This window comes from Mastacembelus armatus, chromosome 12, assembly GCF_900324485.2.
Source record: "Mastacembelus armatus chromosome 12, fMasArm1.2, whole genome shotgun sequence".
Lineage (NCBI taxonomy): Eukaryota > Metazoa > Chordata > Actinopteri > Synbranchiformes > Mastacembelidae > Mastacembelus > Mastacembelus armatus.
Genome location: NC_046644.1, coordinates 19,771,893 through 19,788,877, shown reverse-complemented (window position 1 = coordinate 19,788,877; position 16,985 = coordinate 19,771,893). Strand labels below are relative to the sequence as shown.

Genomic DNA, 16,985 nt, shown 5'->3' with positions numbered 1-16,985 from the left:
GGTGAGAAACAGGAAGAGAAACTGCTGGAAACTGGTTTGTGACTAATGTGTTTACTGTCATCACGTTTTTTATCAGCACATCACAGCAGTGGGCCGTAGGTAAAGGCTCTGGTCTATTGATGCACAATAAACAGAAATTTTTCAAAATAAAATAAGCTTTGGTTCTAATTTCCCAGTGTATCCTCAGGTCTCTAATTGATCATTTAATTAACACTGTGTTCAAAGATGTCAGTTAGTTCATTGAGTCTTTTAGGGAAGTTGTTCTTCCAAACTCAGATTATTATAAAAGGTGAGAACATCGTGGTGATAATCCAATAATCTGCTCCACTGGTTCCACAGACGCTCCTTTAAAGACAAAGTCTCAGTGTTGTAGCTGCTGTGACTTGTCAGTGTCTGACTTCATGCAGGATAAGAAAAGCTGCAGCCTCCGTGCACGGTGCACGTTCACGTGTGCAACAACCACGACAGAAGGTCAGTACAGGGTGAAATCACTTCAGCCTTTATGTATTTATTTATTTATTTATTTGTACTTCCTGTACTGCGTTTCAGATGGAAATACTGCATATTTTACTCCCACTACATCTGGATGCAGAGTTACTGCAGGTTCAATTCCATATTTAAAGTAGTTAAACTAGTTCCATTAATATATCGTTAATAATTATTGATTAATAATTTACTATCATGGATGGATCGTCAGACGTGTGAAAGGTCCGTATTGTTCCTACTTCCTGTTGTTGCTTTGTCTCACGTTGCTCCTTTATTTACATGTTGTTTTTTTTTGTGGTTTTTGTCATTTTGCAGCGTTTGAGCTGTTTTATTATTTATTTTTGCTGCTTTACATCGTTTTTTTCTGTGGCCCTTCACAGTTTGACCCCTTTGACCCCTGGGCCTGTGCCCAGTGATCCGTCCATGCTCATTATATCCGGTGTTAAAAACAGTTTTTTAGAAAACACAGTAAGTGAATAATATGATAATATATATTATTGTGTATAATACAATAATGTGTGCAGGGTTGAGTTACAGTCGTGTCTTTGGTCTGGTTTCTTATAGTTTTTGTTGTTGTCTCTCTATGACCCAGTTGTTCCGCCGTGTCGGCCTGATGACATCACCTGCCTGCACCTGTCACCTGACTGCAGGTGCGACCGCTGGTTTCAGCGTGAGCTCATGGCGCCCTCAGGTGCGCCCCCTGCGACAGGTGAGCTGCTCCTCCGTGTCCGTGACGTCACAGGGATGGGCAGGTCACGTGGCGGGGCTCGGGGCGAACCTGCGGTTGAACATTAGTGAAATGGAAAGAGAAGAAGAGGAAAAGGACGGGAAGACAACAAGGTAGGCGACCTGTGGTCCGGGTTTGGGTCCGCGGAGCCGGTTCGTGTCTTCACGGGTTGTTCGTATCCGGTTCGTTGACTTTAAACTCGTGTTTTATGTCGAAACAAACAGCGTCAGGGGCCAAGTTTGTCTGTTCGCCGTCGTGACTAGATGCGTTAAAAAAAACAGTCATCCAGAGCGACACGTCGGACAGAACCAGTCGGTAAGAGCCAGGCAGCGTCGCTGGACACAGTAACGTCAGAAAACACCGTGAAATCGACCGGAACAAACGGTTTGGGTCCGTTTTTCTCACCGAGCCCTCTGGCTGCGTGCCAGCTGCGGCCACAGGCTCCGGGTACTCTGAAGTACTCACCGAGTACTTTTACTGTAGTTTTCATGGTACTTCACGCTTTGACTGAACTGCGCCGCATAGGGAAGTACTTAAATACTTTTATTGTGGCGTTTTATGGTGAAGAGCTTTTATTGTGGTGGTAAAACAAAGCTGCCAACAGTGTAAACAAGTGGACTCAGATCCATGTCAGTGAGACCTGGACCCCACAGTCTGCTCGCACTTTTAATAAACACTGGTTTACTTTGCAGTAGGATCATTATAGAGATCAGACTTTATTCCTCTTTACTGTTATTAGGGGAACATGTCAGATATTCTCTGAGGAGCCGATGCAAAATGATGATGTGTGAATAATAATGAATTTATTATTTAGATGAGACGTGAGCAGGTCACCTTCACCTTCACCTTCACCTTCACCTTCACCTTCTCATCCTGACGTCTGTGTCTCTGCAGGTGATTCCTCGGCTCTTGTGTTTGCTCGTACCAGGTTTGCATTCTGAGCTGCAGCCAATGTAAGTCGTGCTGAGTGACTGCCTGTGAAAAAGAGGTATTGAAGCACGTTTCATATTTTTTAATCTCTCAAGCTCAAATCCAGTGAAAGAACCGGGCTCAGGGCTGATCTGGTGTCGGACTGTATTTTTGTGCTGGGTAAGTGGAGCTTCAACACAACAACCAGCCGCTAACGGAGCCGCGGGGAGTCCGGCTGCTCCTGGTTCGGCCGCAGCACAAAAATGCATTCTTGACTCATCGTGCATGGAGGATTCTGGGATATCTTTTCTCACCGAAGGCTGTCTGCTGTGGGGAGCTGGGCTCAGTGTGTTACTGCTGGTTTCAGGATGACAGGATTTTGCATGAGTGATGATGTTGACTTTTAATTTCCCATCAGTCGGGACTTTTCCTTCTTTTGGCTTCTTCCTTTTTAGATTTCCTCTTTGTCGTAACTCTCTCTGTGATTTCACTGATGTGTCAGGAGGTCAAATGAAAAACACTCATTTTATAAACAGAAAATTGTGAATTTATTGAGCAGAAATGCCAAAAGGTCCCTGGTTCCAGCCTCTCAAATTCCTTCTTGTCTGTCTCCAATAATAATAAATAAATAAAAGATGTTAATCAAGAAGCTGGAACCAGAGGATGTTTTGGATGTTTTGGATGTTCTGTGATTAAATCAATGAGTCAAATAAATGGAAATAAAGTGTCAGCAGTGATTGATCAGGGTCTTATTCCTGCATGTGCTCTCAGGGACCAGCACCATCCTCATGTCCTATGGAGGAGGCTTTCACGGACACCCTGAGCGTGTCCGCCACTCGCCCTACTATGACCAGGTACCGGAGGAGCCCCAACAGGACTCCTACAATCTGGAGCCTCTGAGAGCCGCTCAGAGCGCCGACCCCCTCCCACCTCCGCCTCTGCCAGACCAGCCACCAGTTGGCCCCGAGTTCGATCCCAGCGGCAGCGAGGACAACGCCGACCCCGCCCTCGACATCAAACCGGTCCACCGCTTCATCCCCGACTCCTGGAAGAACTTCTTCAGAGGGAGCAACCGCAGCAGTCAGAAGTGGTCTATGCCCACCTCCTCCAACAACAACAACAGCACGACCGAGGGCGTGCGCTGCTCCCCCCCCCCACTCGCCCTCTATCCCCGGGTCGTACCGGGATCCCTATGGCGGCTCCGGTGGCAGCTACAACTCCAGAAAGGAGCTTCTGGAACAACAAGACGCCCAGGAGTCCATGTCAGGGCACACCTACCGCACAGGCCTGACCTACAGCGAGCGGGTGGAGGAGTACCATCAGCGCTACGCCTACATGAAGTCGTGGGCGGGGCTGCTGAGGATTCTGGGCTGCGTGGAGCTCCTGCTGGGAGCGGCTGTGTTCGCCTGCGTCTGCGCTTACGTCCACAAAGACAACGAGTGGTTCAACATGTTTGGGTACTCGTCTCCTGGAGGAGCGTACGGAGGAGCTTACTTTGGCGGCGGCGGCACCGGGGGGGCCTACTACACAGGCCCCAAGACCCCGTTTGTGTTGGTGGTGGTGGGGCTGGCCTGGTTTGTGACTGTGATCGTGTTGGTGCTGGGGATGACCATGTACTATCGCACCATCCTGCTGGACTCCAACTGGTGGCCTCTGACCGAGTTCACCATAAACCTGGCTCTGGCCCTGCTCTACATGGCAGCAGGTGAGAAACAAACATGTTGGGTGAGTTTGTCCAGGATTAAAGCTGCTTCCTTACTCCAGTCATTTGTCATGGACCCTGGCAGTGCTGGACTGAGGGACTGAGGGGTCCATGGCTGCCACTCAATTAGCAAAAGGAGACACAGTGCAAAGTTTAAGGGCCCAGACCTTCGAAGGCTTTTTGCATTTTTATCCAAAAGCTGAGGGCGTCACAGCGCTCGGTAAGCCTGTCCCGTGTTAGAGGCTCCTTCAACATATCCCAACATTCTTTGCACACTAGTGACAAAAAGCACAAGTGCTGAACCATCACTTTTTTAATCAAACCTCAGTCAAATCGATAACGACATTTAAAGACAAGGGGCCTGAATAATCTCAGGCTGATGGTGAAGCTTCTCGTTCTCCAACAAAAACAAAATCAAAACCTCTGGCTCCATCATTAGTTGCTAGGCAACGGGAGCAGGGGCGGGAACAGTTGTTGACACAAACAGGAAGTCCTCTGTAAACAACGCGGTCTCATCTCAGTTGAGCCTCTGGGACTGTGGAAGTGTCAGAGACGAGTATCTGGAAGAACGAAACCAATTAAATCCCACCAGAGGAAAAAGCTGCACGTCTTTTTTTTTTACACTGCGTTAACCTGTTCGCTTCTCATGTTCCAGGAGTTGTGTACGTGAACGACACGACCCGCGGAGGACTCTGCTACTACCCCGTGTTCAACAATGGCATCAACGGGGCGTTCTGCAGAACAGAGGCGGGTCAGACTGCCGCCATCATCTTCCTCTTTGTCACCATGCTGGTTTACCTGATCGGGGCCCTGGTGTGTCTCAAGCTGTGGAGGCACGAAGCTGCCCGCAGGTACCGGGCGAGGCACGGCCTCGAGGTAAGACCCCAGCTGGACGTGCTTGGCTTGTAGGGTCTGGTCCTGGGATTCAGGAGTTCTTGAAAAGCCTTGAGGATTGTTCCAGCATCATCTGTTACTTTAGTGACAACAAACAGTTTGTGAAAGATTCTGCTGGGTAAATATGAAGCCACAGCATTAGCTTAGCCGAGATAGCTCACCTTAGCGTTATGGCAAGTGGCTAGCCTGGACCAAGACTTAGTCCCAGGTCCAACCACAGTGTGAAGTTTGTGGCTTCGGTTTATGTACGAATTAAAGGGACAAGATATAACGTGAGCATTAAATCTGTCATTAGAGGAAACGTGAGAATGATTCCTCTAATATCAACTTATACCGATTCTGTTTGTTTATATCCTGTTTGTTTTCCGTGCACAGATGCAGCCCTCTGAGCTACGAGCTGCACAGTCACTGGTGAGCATCCTGTTCAATGCAAACCCCCCCAAGGCAGCCAGACCTGTCCACATCTAATCCCAGTCCTTCACTTCTGTCTCCTCAGATCGGTCCAGCTGCTGCTCACAAGGTTCCACAACAGGTGGAAGGTTCCTCCGTCGTTCCCATCCAGGCCGCTCCAAAAGCAGCAGCAGCAAAGGTTTTACAGGGAGCCATACCTTCAGGACACATTCCCAAGCCCGTCATTGTGCCGGACTACATAGCGTAAGTACGACACACGATGTAGTCGGGCTGCAGCTGACAGCTGTTTGTATTATCAGCGGTGAGATGATTGTGTCTTAGAGACTAAACTGAAATGTGGAGTTGCAGAATGAGCAGCTGGTGTTTTCCCATGAATCACCCTGACACAGTTAAAGCACAACAAACACTGGTCGGGCCCAGCAGAAGAAAACAGGAGACGGCGACATCGTCTCTTTGATAATCAGCCAGAACTATTCAGTTTGTTACAGAAAAACAAACTGCAGCCTGAGACTCTTTTAAAACGATCAATGTATCGATCAGATTATTGGCCGACGCCGATTGTCTGGTTCCTTTAGCTCCTCGTTAAACCCCCGTGATGTTAATACAGTGCGACCGTCTCCCTCCATCCCGCAGGAAGTACCCTACCATCCGGACGGATGAGGAGCGGGACCAGTACCGAGCTGTGTTCAACGACCAGTATGCCGAGTACAAAGACCTGCACTCGGAGGTGCAGGTCACCCTGAAGAGGTTTGATGAGATGGACGCCATGATGCGCAGTCTGCCCCAGCACCCCACCAGCCAGATGGTGATCAGAATAATAACCCTGATATAACATCAATAACAGAAACCGATCTGTGTTTTCTCCCTGTAGCTCCTCTTTCACCCTCCCTCTCTCTGAGACTCTGCGTCACTTCTGCCCAGACTCAACCACACTGGGCATGTTCCAGCAGTGTTTGGTTTAGGGTGGGAGCGGCGATGTTGCGGACAGAGACTGATTGCATGTCTGGAATACCATTCGGTCTTTGTGTTGCTAAATGTGCCTCATTTCCTCTTCCTCTAACTTCCTCTGTTTGTATTTCCTGATCCCGCTGTGCTTCCCCTCCACCCTTGAATTCCTGCTCCGCTCCAGCCAAACAGCCGGTTTCTGTTTTTATGGTCATTGCAGCTCATTTTCATATTGTCCAGTGGTTGCACTGTGTGACTCTCACACTCTCTGTCTCGATTTCCAGGAGGTTGAACGCATTAACAAAATCCTGCAGGAATACCAGAAGAAGAAAAATGTGAGCCTCTCCTCAGTGTTTTCCATGAACTGTCTGTAGCTGCTCAGAGTTACATAAGAATCTGCTGGTCTGAGGTCAGAAATGAGACGAGCACAGAGAGAAACACTAAAGCTACAAACACCCAAAGAGAACTTGGTTAAAGTCTGTTAGCTCATCTCCCACTTTCCATAGAAATGAATAATACAACAAATTCATAGTGTCGATTCATCTGAGTGAGTTTGATGATGAAAATAAATATAAAGAATAATCAGAATAACTACAGTTCAGAACAAAAAGCAGCCAGCGGCTCTTAGAGATGAGATTTTTATAACAAATCCAATGAAAAGTCCATAAAACTGGTGGTGTCTCAGCTTTTCTTTTCAATCAAACCTGAACCAGATTCTTATTTTGTTGCGTTTGTGCTCTGCCGCCCCAGGACCCGACTTTCATGGAGAAGAAGGAGCGCTGCGAGTACCTGAAGAGCAAACTGTCTCACATCAAACAGAAGATCCAGGAATATGATAAGGTGATGGAGTGGAACGACGGATACAGCTGAGCGTCTCGGGACTCGAACGCCGAACTGCTGCCAGCTGCTGGTGAAACCGTCCGGAGCCCGACGGGGGTTTGCAGCCTGCTTCGTCTTTTAAATCCGTCTGTGAACAAACACTTCGCAGTTTTGTTTGTCTTGTGTTCGTCGACGCCACAAGTCGAACCAAAGGTTTTATACTCAAAGGCAGTTTGACACTTCGGAGGATACGGGGGGGGGGGGGGTCTTCTCACCAAAATGTCCAAATCCTCCTTCACACTGGTTTGATTCTGTACGTGTGCGACTTTACCCTCTGGTTGTCCTGGGACTGGTGGGAGACGCCGTCACTTCAGAGAAGAAACGTGAAACATGCTTCATTGTTCCTGTGGCGCCTCAGATCAGGTGTTCCTGACACGTCGTCAGCGTCCACAAGGATTTCACTTCCCCGCCTGATCTGAAAACCAGAATATGCAGCTGTTTGACAGGTGTCTGGAAATGTTCACGTCCTGTAGCTGAATGTTAAAAACTCTGTTGTATTTTTTGTTCTACCATTTCATAGATGAAGCAGTTTGTGCTTTGGTGTCACTGCTGAAGTAACTTTATCCTCTCAAATTATTTTTGCATCGTGAAGTTTTAGCTTTTAAGCTGTAAATGATTTTTATATGATTTGAGTGATGACTTGGTGCTTTCTGTCCTCAGAATCCAGTTCTGCTTGTGTTTTCCTCCATCAGCACAGAAATCATTTTGTTTTTCTGGACAAGGGAAATAAAGTTTAAAATACAGGAAAAAACTGAAGCTGATGAATCATTTACAGACTGAAAGTCCATCTTTGTTTCAGCCTTTGAAACACGAAGATGAAAGTGAATGTTAATTTTTGACATTAAGGTTCCTGGTTCCTTCTTTGTTTTTTCCCTGAGTCTGGTCTGTTTAGCCCCAAAACAAACTGAAAATAAAACATGTAAATACGTTTAGAATAAAATGAGCTATTCAAACCGCAGAAAAATGATTTTGTGCTCAATTATTTCACTACAAACCGAATCTCTTACGTATTTCCTGCTTTTTGTCTGCTGCGGGACTCCGTACAGCGAAGCCAGCTCACTGAAGCGTTTTCAGGTAAATTCAGGGCTTCCTGTCTGCTGTAACTAGGTCACGTGACACCTGCTCGTGGGGCGGGGCTTAAAGGAGGGGGGAGCTGGGCTCACCAAGGTGTGGCATGGGTTGTTTTTAATCAGCACAGAGTTTCAGGTGAGGCAGAGAGCAGAGGAGACGGCGACAGGTGAGTGCGTCGACTTACGTTTTGTTTTGTAGACTCAAGTACCGTCTCACCTGTAGCTGCGTCAAACAGGTGCGTTGTTAAAACCCGATTATTGATTAAATGAGGATGTTCGGTGTGTTGACAGTGTGAGATGAAGTAGGAAACAGCTACAGGTGGTTTGGACTCATTAATGTTGTGACTACAAAGGGTTAGATTCCAAGACTCGGAGAGGATTGAAGAGGAGTGAAGTGTGTTTACCTGGAAAAGGACATTTAAACTCACAGTTTGGTATTTTATCTGTTGTATTTGAGCCAAACTGTTAATTGTGGGTCAGTTTGTTGACTGATAGAAACATAATCGTCTTATTTCAAGTTAAAATACCAAGAAATCTCTAGTTTGAGCTTCTTCCTTGTTTTTATGTTGCAGCAAACTGAACATATTTGTGTTGTGGAGTCACAGCATCACTTCTGTCTCTGCAGGTTCATCAATACTGAAGCTGATCACAGGCTGATTTCCTGTATAAGTCTGTGCTAACAACCTTCTCACCTTCACGGTGCAGCAGGGGTGGATCCAGCAGCCATGTCCTCCAGACCCAAAGAGAGCCCACCTCCCTACGAGTCCAACCATGAGTGAGTGTCTTTGGATTTTCACCCAGTCGATCGAGTATTGATCATTTAAACTTTGCTGAAATGTGGAAAATTAAATAGTCAAATATTTTAGTGTAGGAAAAAAAAGTCTGTCATGTTTTCTAGAAAATAATTTAAGTTTCTTTTGTTTAGACTCAAATATTCAAGTTTGAGTCGCTGATGTTTCCTTGGATCATGTTAATTAGAAAATAACAAACTGGGTTTTATAAAATAATATAAATAACATATATAATGAGATGTCGTTAATATAGTCGATTATTTTGACACTTTCATTTACTGTTTCTGACATTGAACTCGACTGTGAAACCAACTTATTGATGTTTTGTTGATTTTAACTTGTTCTCATGTTATATTTGATTAGATACATACACTCAGGTTGATTTTGTGCTTTTATTATGAAAGTCAGGTGTTTCCTAGTGGTCTTTCCTCTTTCAGTGACGTCCCTCCTGAGCCGGCGTATTCTTACTACCCGGATGACGAGTTCCAGCATTTCTACCGCTGGACGTCTCCACCAGGCATCATCAAAATCATGGCCATCCTGATCATCATCATGTGCGTGGGAATATTTGCGTGCGTTGCCTCCACGCTGGCGTGGGACGCTCAGGGAGCCCTGTCTGGCTACGGCATCGGGTACGGGGGAGGGTACGGAGGAGGGTATGGAGGAGGAAGCTACGGCGGCGGCGGGTACAGCAGCTTTGGGGGCGGTGGTTACGGGATGGGGAACAACTACGGCTACGGCCAACTCGGAGGAAACTACAACGACCCCCGGACGAGCAAAGGCTTCATTATTGCCATGGCAGCCATCATCTTCATCTTTGGCCTGGCCGTCTTCATCATCATCGTGTCCCACCAGAGCCTGTGCGAGAGCAGGAGGTTCTACCTGGCGCTGGTGATCATCTGTGCGTTCCTGGCACTGCTGATACTGGTGGCCTCCATAGTGTACTTGATGGCGGTGAACCCCATGGCTCAGTCTTACGGCTCGGTCTACGGGATGCAAATCGCCGGCCTGTGCGCCCAGTACCAGCAGCCGCAGACTTCGGGCGTGTTCGTCAACCAGTACCTGTACCACTACTGCGTGCTGGAGCCGCAGGAGGTGAACACACTCAGCCAACCTGGATTTTCATTTCTTGTTTGTGTCTGTGCCTGTTTTTTTCACCCGGTGTGTTTCCATCACAGGCCATCGCCGGCGTGCTGGGCTTCCTGGTCGCCGCCGCTCTGATCATCATATTGGTCTTCGCCATCAAGACCCGGCAGAAGATCCGAGGCTACGGGAAGAGCAACATCCTGTGGAAGAAAGTGAAGGTGGTGGACGAGGTGGAGGCGCCTAACGGGGTGGAGGAGTGGGTGAGTGACCGCCAGCTGTTGTTCAGTCTCTGGTTCCAGCTGCTGCAGCGTGACGGTTTCCTGCTTTCCTCTTTTAGATTGAACAGCATAATGAGTTTGATCGGATCAGACTGGACTCTTGAGAACCTTTTGTTGGTCTAAATGATCATTTTGTTGATTGACTCGAGGAGGCAGAACCTAATTTAGGCTAATCAGTCAGCAGCAGTTTAAATCCTTTATCCCCTCAGGTCGGTGTTTCCTTTCCATTTGTACCACCCTGATGTTAAACCTGCTGCTCTGGGGATCGAACCGACGACATCTCGAGAAACATAAATGTGCTCCTGCCTCTTTATGTGAAGATTTAATGCTTTTCTTTGCTTTATATCAAAAAACTGAACATGTCTGGGTGCCACCTTGGTTCATGGGAGGTGAAAGAGGCATTTTGATTATTTTCTGTCACTGACAGTCAGTCAGTAAAATCCAGGTCATTCTACGTGGCTGTTTGATCAAGCTGGTGACAGTTTCAGCTCTAAACACCGTTGAGGTAAAACCAGAAGGAGCCGTCAGGGCTGAAAGGAACGTTTCTGAGGGTGTATCGGCCAAAGTGGTTGGACCAGTTTGGTGACAGTCGCCTGTTTGTCGGCGGGGGAAGGGAAGCGTGAAGCAATGAGCTGCTGATTTCTGCCTGCTTGGTTTCAAGGTGTGGTCTGCACACAAACACAGTTTCTATCTCATGCTGGCATGTCATAAATTCAGCCCAACGACAAATACGAGCGGTTGCTTGTGTTACGCTCTGATGCTGGTGGTTACCTGGAAGTCCCAGTGCCATTCGGCACAGCTGCCTTCGCACACACTCGACACCACAACAAGAGGGCGGGAAGTGCTGAGGCTGCAGCAGAAACACGCACAGCTCAGTTCTGTGACATACTTCCAGAGGACGAGTCTGTGCAGGCTTCATACCTGAGCTGGGGAAGATGAAGATCCAGACACTCGTCGCTTCGTCTGGGCGCAGCTGGAATTTGCATAAACATCACATTTCTCTTGTGGAGCAGCAGCAAGTCACGTATTTTAGGGCCAAGGCTCTTATCTCCTTTAATATTTGACTGATTGGTCTGTTAAAGAAGTCGTGAGAGACCCAGCGGCTCAAAACCAACATATTATATTAAAGTGTTACTTTATCAGAAGAACAGCCTGTTTTTGGTTTGTGTTTGTTTTGACCAACCTGATTAAACCAAAGCTGTCCTGGCTCCTGTGGGGGCACCTGAACAATCTCTCTTCTTCAGTTGTCGTTCAGACGCCTGTGTTTCCTGTGTTTCCTGTGTTTCCTTTGTTTTTGATATTAAATTTACTTTTGTGTGTGTGAGACAAAGACAATGTGACGTCCTCACGTCGTTCGCTCCAACACGTTTTAACAGACTGTAACAGACACCTAGAGGATCCTTTAATATTTGTTTGGGTTTTTGTTTTGTTTTTTTTGACCTGAAGGTGAACAACGTGTCCGCTGCCCCTGATGAGGTCCCCATGGCGGACTACCCTGCCCAGCTGCGAGGATCCAGGAGTTACCTGGACGAAGAAAGCAACTATGACAAACCCCCCTACAGTGACACCCCCGTGTGAGTGACCGGAGCCTGAGCTGCACCAGCATAAATATGAACATCAGAATATATTTAAATAACGTCATATATTATTGAACTGTACTGTACGTGTTAATGCTGCAGCAGCAGTTTATGGTCATGTCTGTTTATACATGTGGTTTATACAATAGAAGAAACTAGAGAATCAAATGCTTTTCTGTCCAAAGGGATGAAACTCAGAGAGAATCAGCGGTTTGTGCTGAGAAAAGACCCAAATGCATGAAGGACAGTCAGAATAGTTGAGGTCTAAACAAGGAGGTGAAATTCACCTGCAAAGCACGAACCAGTGAAACTGTGTGAAATACCTTTGTGGTGACGAGGAAGCAAAATGAAGGTGCACACGTGAAGAGGAAGTCAAGTTGACCTTTCTGTTCATTCTCGCTAAATGAGGCTGCGTTTTACTTCCTCCCACTGAAACTGTGTGAACTACTCGGCTGTCATCGCACTGCAGACTCTGTTTTCTCTTTAAAAACTAGTCGACCAGCAGCAGCAGCACAGACAAACTAGTTCCTGTTGTTTACATGTGTCTATAAAACCCTGTAACTGTCGTCTGACCTACAGGCCTTCAGTCGTAGAGGCCGTGCCGCTGCAGAACGGCGTTCCCTACAGCAGGAACTCGGATGTGTCGAGCTCGACGGGAAAGCCCAGAAAGAAACGCCAAGGTCGGCCTCAGCGTGCCGACGGACACGACTACGACACGGACTACAACTCGTCTGGAGACGAGCTGGACGACGACGACTTTGACAGGTAGGACTTAAAGACGCACAGTGGTGGAAGATTCAGATAAAGGTGGAAATACTACGAAAGTACTTCAAGTACACTTGCGTATTTTACTTCATCTAAATGAAAGTAGAACTATCTTATTAGAAAGTATTAACTTTGGACTCCAGAAGACATTTGTTTGACTTCCTTAATTTAAAATGTTCTCCCTCATGTTTGCACCTTCAGCGAATATCCTCCGATAACAAACGAGCAGCAGCGCAACGACTACAAGCGGGAGTTTGACCGCGAGCACCAGGAGTACAAAGACCTGCAGGCGCAGCTGGACGCCATCAACAAGAAGCTGTCGGAGGTGGACAGGGAGCTGGACGAGCTGGAGGAGGGAAGCCCTCGGTACCTGGTGAGAGCAGACGGAGTTGGATGTTTATCTTTTCGCTGCTTTACGTTCTTTCACGTGATTTTCAGAACCAGTCGAACTAATTCGCACAGACGTGTTGACGGATATGTGAAAATAAAATCTGTGCAGTCTTATTGTGTTGAAGGCTTTTATTTTGAAATGTGTGTTTGCTCTGTAACAGGATGCGTTGGATGAGTACAACACCATAAAGGACATGAAAAAGGTATGTGTGGTAATTTGGCAGACCTCCGTTAAAGACGTGAGAGTGCAGATTTTTTTATAAGACGATTGTTTTCATTCCTGCGATTGTCCCTACAGTCTGCAGACTATCGGATGAAGAGGCGCAGGTGTAAATACCTGAAGTCCAAACTGAACCACATCAAGAAGATGGTGAGTGATTTTGACCGCCGGGCCTGAGTGGCTCCGTGGGGATCGCACATCTGTCTGAGACGGGACAGAAGGGACTAAATCGGGTTTGGACCTGCTGTCAGGAGCTTTTTGGACCACGGACACAAACTGGTACCTCCGACTCCAGTCAATCTCCACAGTCTGGAGCTGATGTACTTTAGAAACACAGAACACACGTTTTCTGTCCTGTGTTATGTTCCTGTGTGTTGAGGATCCCTAGAGACTGTTGCATGTATTTATTTCTCCTCCTGTGATGTGAGCAGACTTGTGTTAGTAGATTGTGGAGTGAATCCAAACTGATCCCTAATCAGATTTTTAATGGCTGTAAAATGACTCGACATGAGATGATTGTTTTTCTATTGTCTTTTAATCCTCATTTTTACACCTTCGTGGTTTTTCATCAGCATGTGAATATGTGGGGAGACACTTTGAATATTTTTAACAGTTTGTGGAAGTAAATTCACTTGTGTGTTTCTGTGTGTTTCTTTATGGCTGTTAAAACACTTTCAGGTGGTTATTGTGCACCTTTAATGCATGATAATCTTTTACAGTGATTTATGATACATTTTGATTAGAATAAAATTGTTTATTAAACTTTTTTTTAGCTTTTCTTACACAGTGAGCATATATTTTATTTATTGTGCCATCTCAAACACTGACAGCATCTTTGCTTAAGCAAATAACGAGTGAACTCTGTGCATTGTGTTTTCATATGTGTTTGATTTTCCACACACCGACTGGACAGTCACATTTATATTAAAGGTTCCCTGTGAGGCAACACACCTGTCACCTGTCTGCAGGTGAAGGTTCCACTGATCAACAGGTGGCAGCAGCACACCTGAGAACTAGAAATGCAGCCAACAACAGTGCCAGGAAAGGCAGTGAAGAAGAAGAAGAAGAAGACCTGCAGCTGCTGCAGCTCTTGACATGGATCAGATGGACAAAGTGTAGAAACAGTCTTCACCTGGCTCTGCAGGTAAACACTGTCTGAGGTCATGAAGTGAGTGTCAGGTTGGCAGGTGTGTTGCTGAAGGCCTGTTCTGTTCTGTACACGTGGGGGCTCAGGTAGCTGAGCTAACAGAAACATTATGTGATATGTTACGTTCTGTAATGTGTGTTTGGAGCTTCACTGATCAACATGTTCACATGAACAATGGGTGTAATGATGATGTGAAAACAGCAGGTATGTGTCACCTCAGTTCTGTCTTTCGGCTCATTGACACAAATGTCTCAGTCAAATCTACAGTTTGCACAGACACAGTTAGCGACTCGCTGCAGTGTGGAGCGTTAGCAGCTGGAGGTTTTTCTCAGGGGTCAGTGAAGCGGAGCTGAAAGGCCAGTAGTGGACTCACGTGCACCAAGTGACCAGAAACACGACTACAAGTTCATGCTGCATGTGGCAAATGCTTGTGGTTCAGCACAGTGTTGACATGTAGGACAAGGTTCTTCTGCAGCTGGAGGGAAGAGTGAGGGCAACTACAGGACGGTATGTTGTTGTTTGAATCTATCCTCTTTGGATTCCCTCACTGGATTCACCACAGACTTACACCACAGGACGACAGATTTCACATGAACACACACGGAGGAGCTTTTTTTCCAGCTGTGTTTCAGGCTGTGGTTTTGAACTGCTCGGTCTGCATCGAGTGTCTCCTCAGCAGCATCCTCCTGGTCAGCTCTTTGGGTTGTCCAGGAGGAGCAGAGGGGATGAAAGGTTTCAGGCCGGACTCTTGCTCACAGAAAGCAGCTCCAGCACCAGAGCTGAGGTTGTAGATGCTGGGGATGGGAGTGTTGGTGGAGCTGAGGGCCAGAGGTGGAAGAGATCTGGGCCTGGCCTGGGAGGTGTGGTCCAGTAAGAAAGCACCAGACCCTCTGCGCTCGTACCCAGACAGCAGTCTCCTGCTCGGGCCGGAGGTCGGCAGTGACTCTCTGGAGCAGCGTGAGGGGGTGAACCTCTTGCCCTCTGCTGGGTCTCTTGCTCTCAGTGGGGTCTCCTCAGGGGCGTCTACAGCGAGCTGAGGGTCAGAGCTGTAGATGTCGGAGCCCAACTTGCGCCTCTGGATGATGCTGTGAAGGCTTGACGAGCTGTGAAATGGGGGGCCAGGGTTTTTGGGCCCAGAAAGGGAGGAAGAGGGGGTGACTGATTCTGCTCCGAGGTTTTCAGAGTGCAGGTTAGGGTGGGAGGCAGAGTGGGAGGACATGAGCCCGGGTAAGGATATCTTCTGTCTGACCGTGTGTTCTTCCAGTCCTTTACTCCTCTCCAGTTTCCCTTCATGCCACTTGCAGCTGTCAGCTGTGGAGTTGGTGCAGCTTTCCTCGTCCAGCCTGGGAACTCTGAAGCAGAGATCCTCTGTTTGGTTTATGTCTTGCCTGTTTTCTGAGGATGACCCTGTGTGATGATGCCGGGTGAGCAGAGAAGCCGGAATCTTTAGCCAGGGTTCAGAGTTCAGCCTCAGGAGGGGCTGCTGCAGTCCGTTTGCCGCCGCTTGGCCCACTCCTCTAAACCGTGAAGGGGAGCATGGATGGGAGTTTACCCCACAGGGCTGGGCATCTTTGAAGGAGAACACAGGCTTTGGGGGACTTAAGGAAGAGGAGGTGCACTGGGGCGAGGTGATGAGCTGAATATCAGAGGGAGACGCAGGATCTGCTGTTGTCATTTTGTCAGTCTGGTCCGGAGGAGGGATGCTGAGGTACTGCTTGGCTTTGAGTTTCCCACATGGGAATTTGTCGGCCGTTATGATGATCACCTCCTTCCCCTTGGCCTTGCATGTGTCCAGCAGCAGCTTCAGGACCTTCCAGTCTCCAGCCATGACTGCGTAGACCAGCGCTGATGTTCCGGACTGGTCCTCCAGGCTGATGTCTGCTCCACTGGCCAGGAGCAGAGACACCACCTCTGGGCCGGCCTGTTCCCGGCAGGCGTGCATCAGCGCAGCGCGGCCTTCCTTATCCTGGATGTTGGGGTCGGCTCCTTTCTCCAGGAGGAACTGCACCAGCTTGACCCGGCTGGCGCTCTGGGCGTCCACGTGCTGGGTCCTGCAGGCCACCATCAGGGGCGTCTGGCCTTGGCTGTCGCTCTCGTTGATGTAAGCCCCTCCCTCCAGCAGCAGCCTTGTGAGTCGTAGACGACGGAGGAAGACCGCTCTTAGCAAGGGGTTACCTGAGTCCATCGTAAGCCCAGAATTACAGCCTTCTCCCTGCATCGCGCTCGGTTCAGCAGGAGCCGTCTCTGTGGAAAACAACACAACACTTTAAGTGGAGCAGCTGCAGAAAAACTATTCTCACAGACAAGCCCCAAGTCATTTTTTAATTCAGAAGGTGCTCACACACATTACTCAAGGAATCCCCCTTTTCATTTCAGTAGATTTTATACATTGGATTTTTCCCCATGTTCCCATTCCTCCCCATGTTTGCATCAGTTATTAATCCCAGTTATTAATCCCGTCCCCCTGACACAGTGGCATCATGAGGTTTTTCCCCTTTGACTGATTTGGGAGAAGTGTATATTTGTTGTTTGGATGTCTAAGCTGTCCTAAGTGTCCTAAAGCATCACATCTATTCATGACTTCCTGTAACAGACCAACCTTCAGTCATTTTAATGCCTCGCCAATAGAAAATAAATGTAGATGCAGATGAATCTGTTCAGCAGTTAGTTTTCATGTGCTTGTCCTCTGCAGCACCAGATCATCCAGC

The 16,985-nt window shown here is 47.7% G+C and overlaps 3 protein-coding genes across 4 annotated transcripts; 2 read left to right on the top strand and 1 right to left on the bottom strand.

Annotated features, from left to right (window-relative positions):
- Positions 1-1,116: 1,116 nt before the first annotated feature.
- marveld2a (MARVEL domain containing 2a) lies at positions 1,117-7,892 on the top strand. The gene is given in 10 exon segments (XM_026298104.2): positions 1,117-1,326; positions 2,108-2,166; positions 2,894-3,279; positions 3,281-3,827; positions 4,480-4,700; positions 5,094-5,129; positions 5,215-5,372; positions 5,763-5,934; positions 6,359-6,409; positions 6,825-7,892. Coding segments are annotated over 8 exon segments (1,674 nt in total). The 5' UTR covers positions 1,117-1,326; positions 2,108-2,166; positions 2,894-2,910; the 3' UTR covers positions 6,945-7,892.
- A 245-nt stretch (positions 7,893-8,137) lies between these two features.
- Positions 8,138-13,771, top strand: oclna (occludin a). 2 transcript variants are annotated; one of them, XM_026298389.1, is made up of 9 exons: positions 8,138-8,190; positions 8,649-8,798; positions 9,252-9,909; positions 9,993-10,160; positions 11,625-11,752; positions 12,335-12,520; positions 12,722-12,893; positions 13,072-13,113; positions 13,209-13,771. In XM_026298389.1, the coding sequence occupies exons 2-9, from the start codon at positions 8,749-8,751 to the stop codon at positions 13,305-13,307; spliced, it is 1,503 nt and encodes a 500-aa protein (XP_026154174.1). In that variant the 5' UTR covers positions 8,138-8,190; positions 8,649-8,748; the 3' UTR covers positions 13,308-13,771. The 2 variants fall into 2 exon arrangements, with proteins under 2 accessions (XP_026154174.1, XP_026154175.1); XM_026298390.1 differs by having other exon boundaries at positions 8,186-8,259.
- A 1,134-nt stretch (positions 13,772-14,905) lies between these two features.
- ankrd34ba (ankyrin repeat domain 34Ba) lies at positions 14,906-16,495 on the bottom strand. Its single transcript, XM_026298101.1, has one exon. It carries the CDS (start codon positions 16,493-16,495, stop codon positions 14,906-14,908), a length of 1,590 nt encoding a protein of 529 aa, XP_026153886.1.
- Between the last annotated feature and the right edge of the window lie 490 nt (positions 16,496-16,985).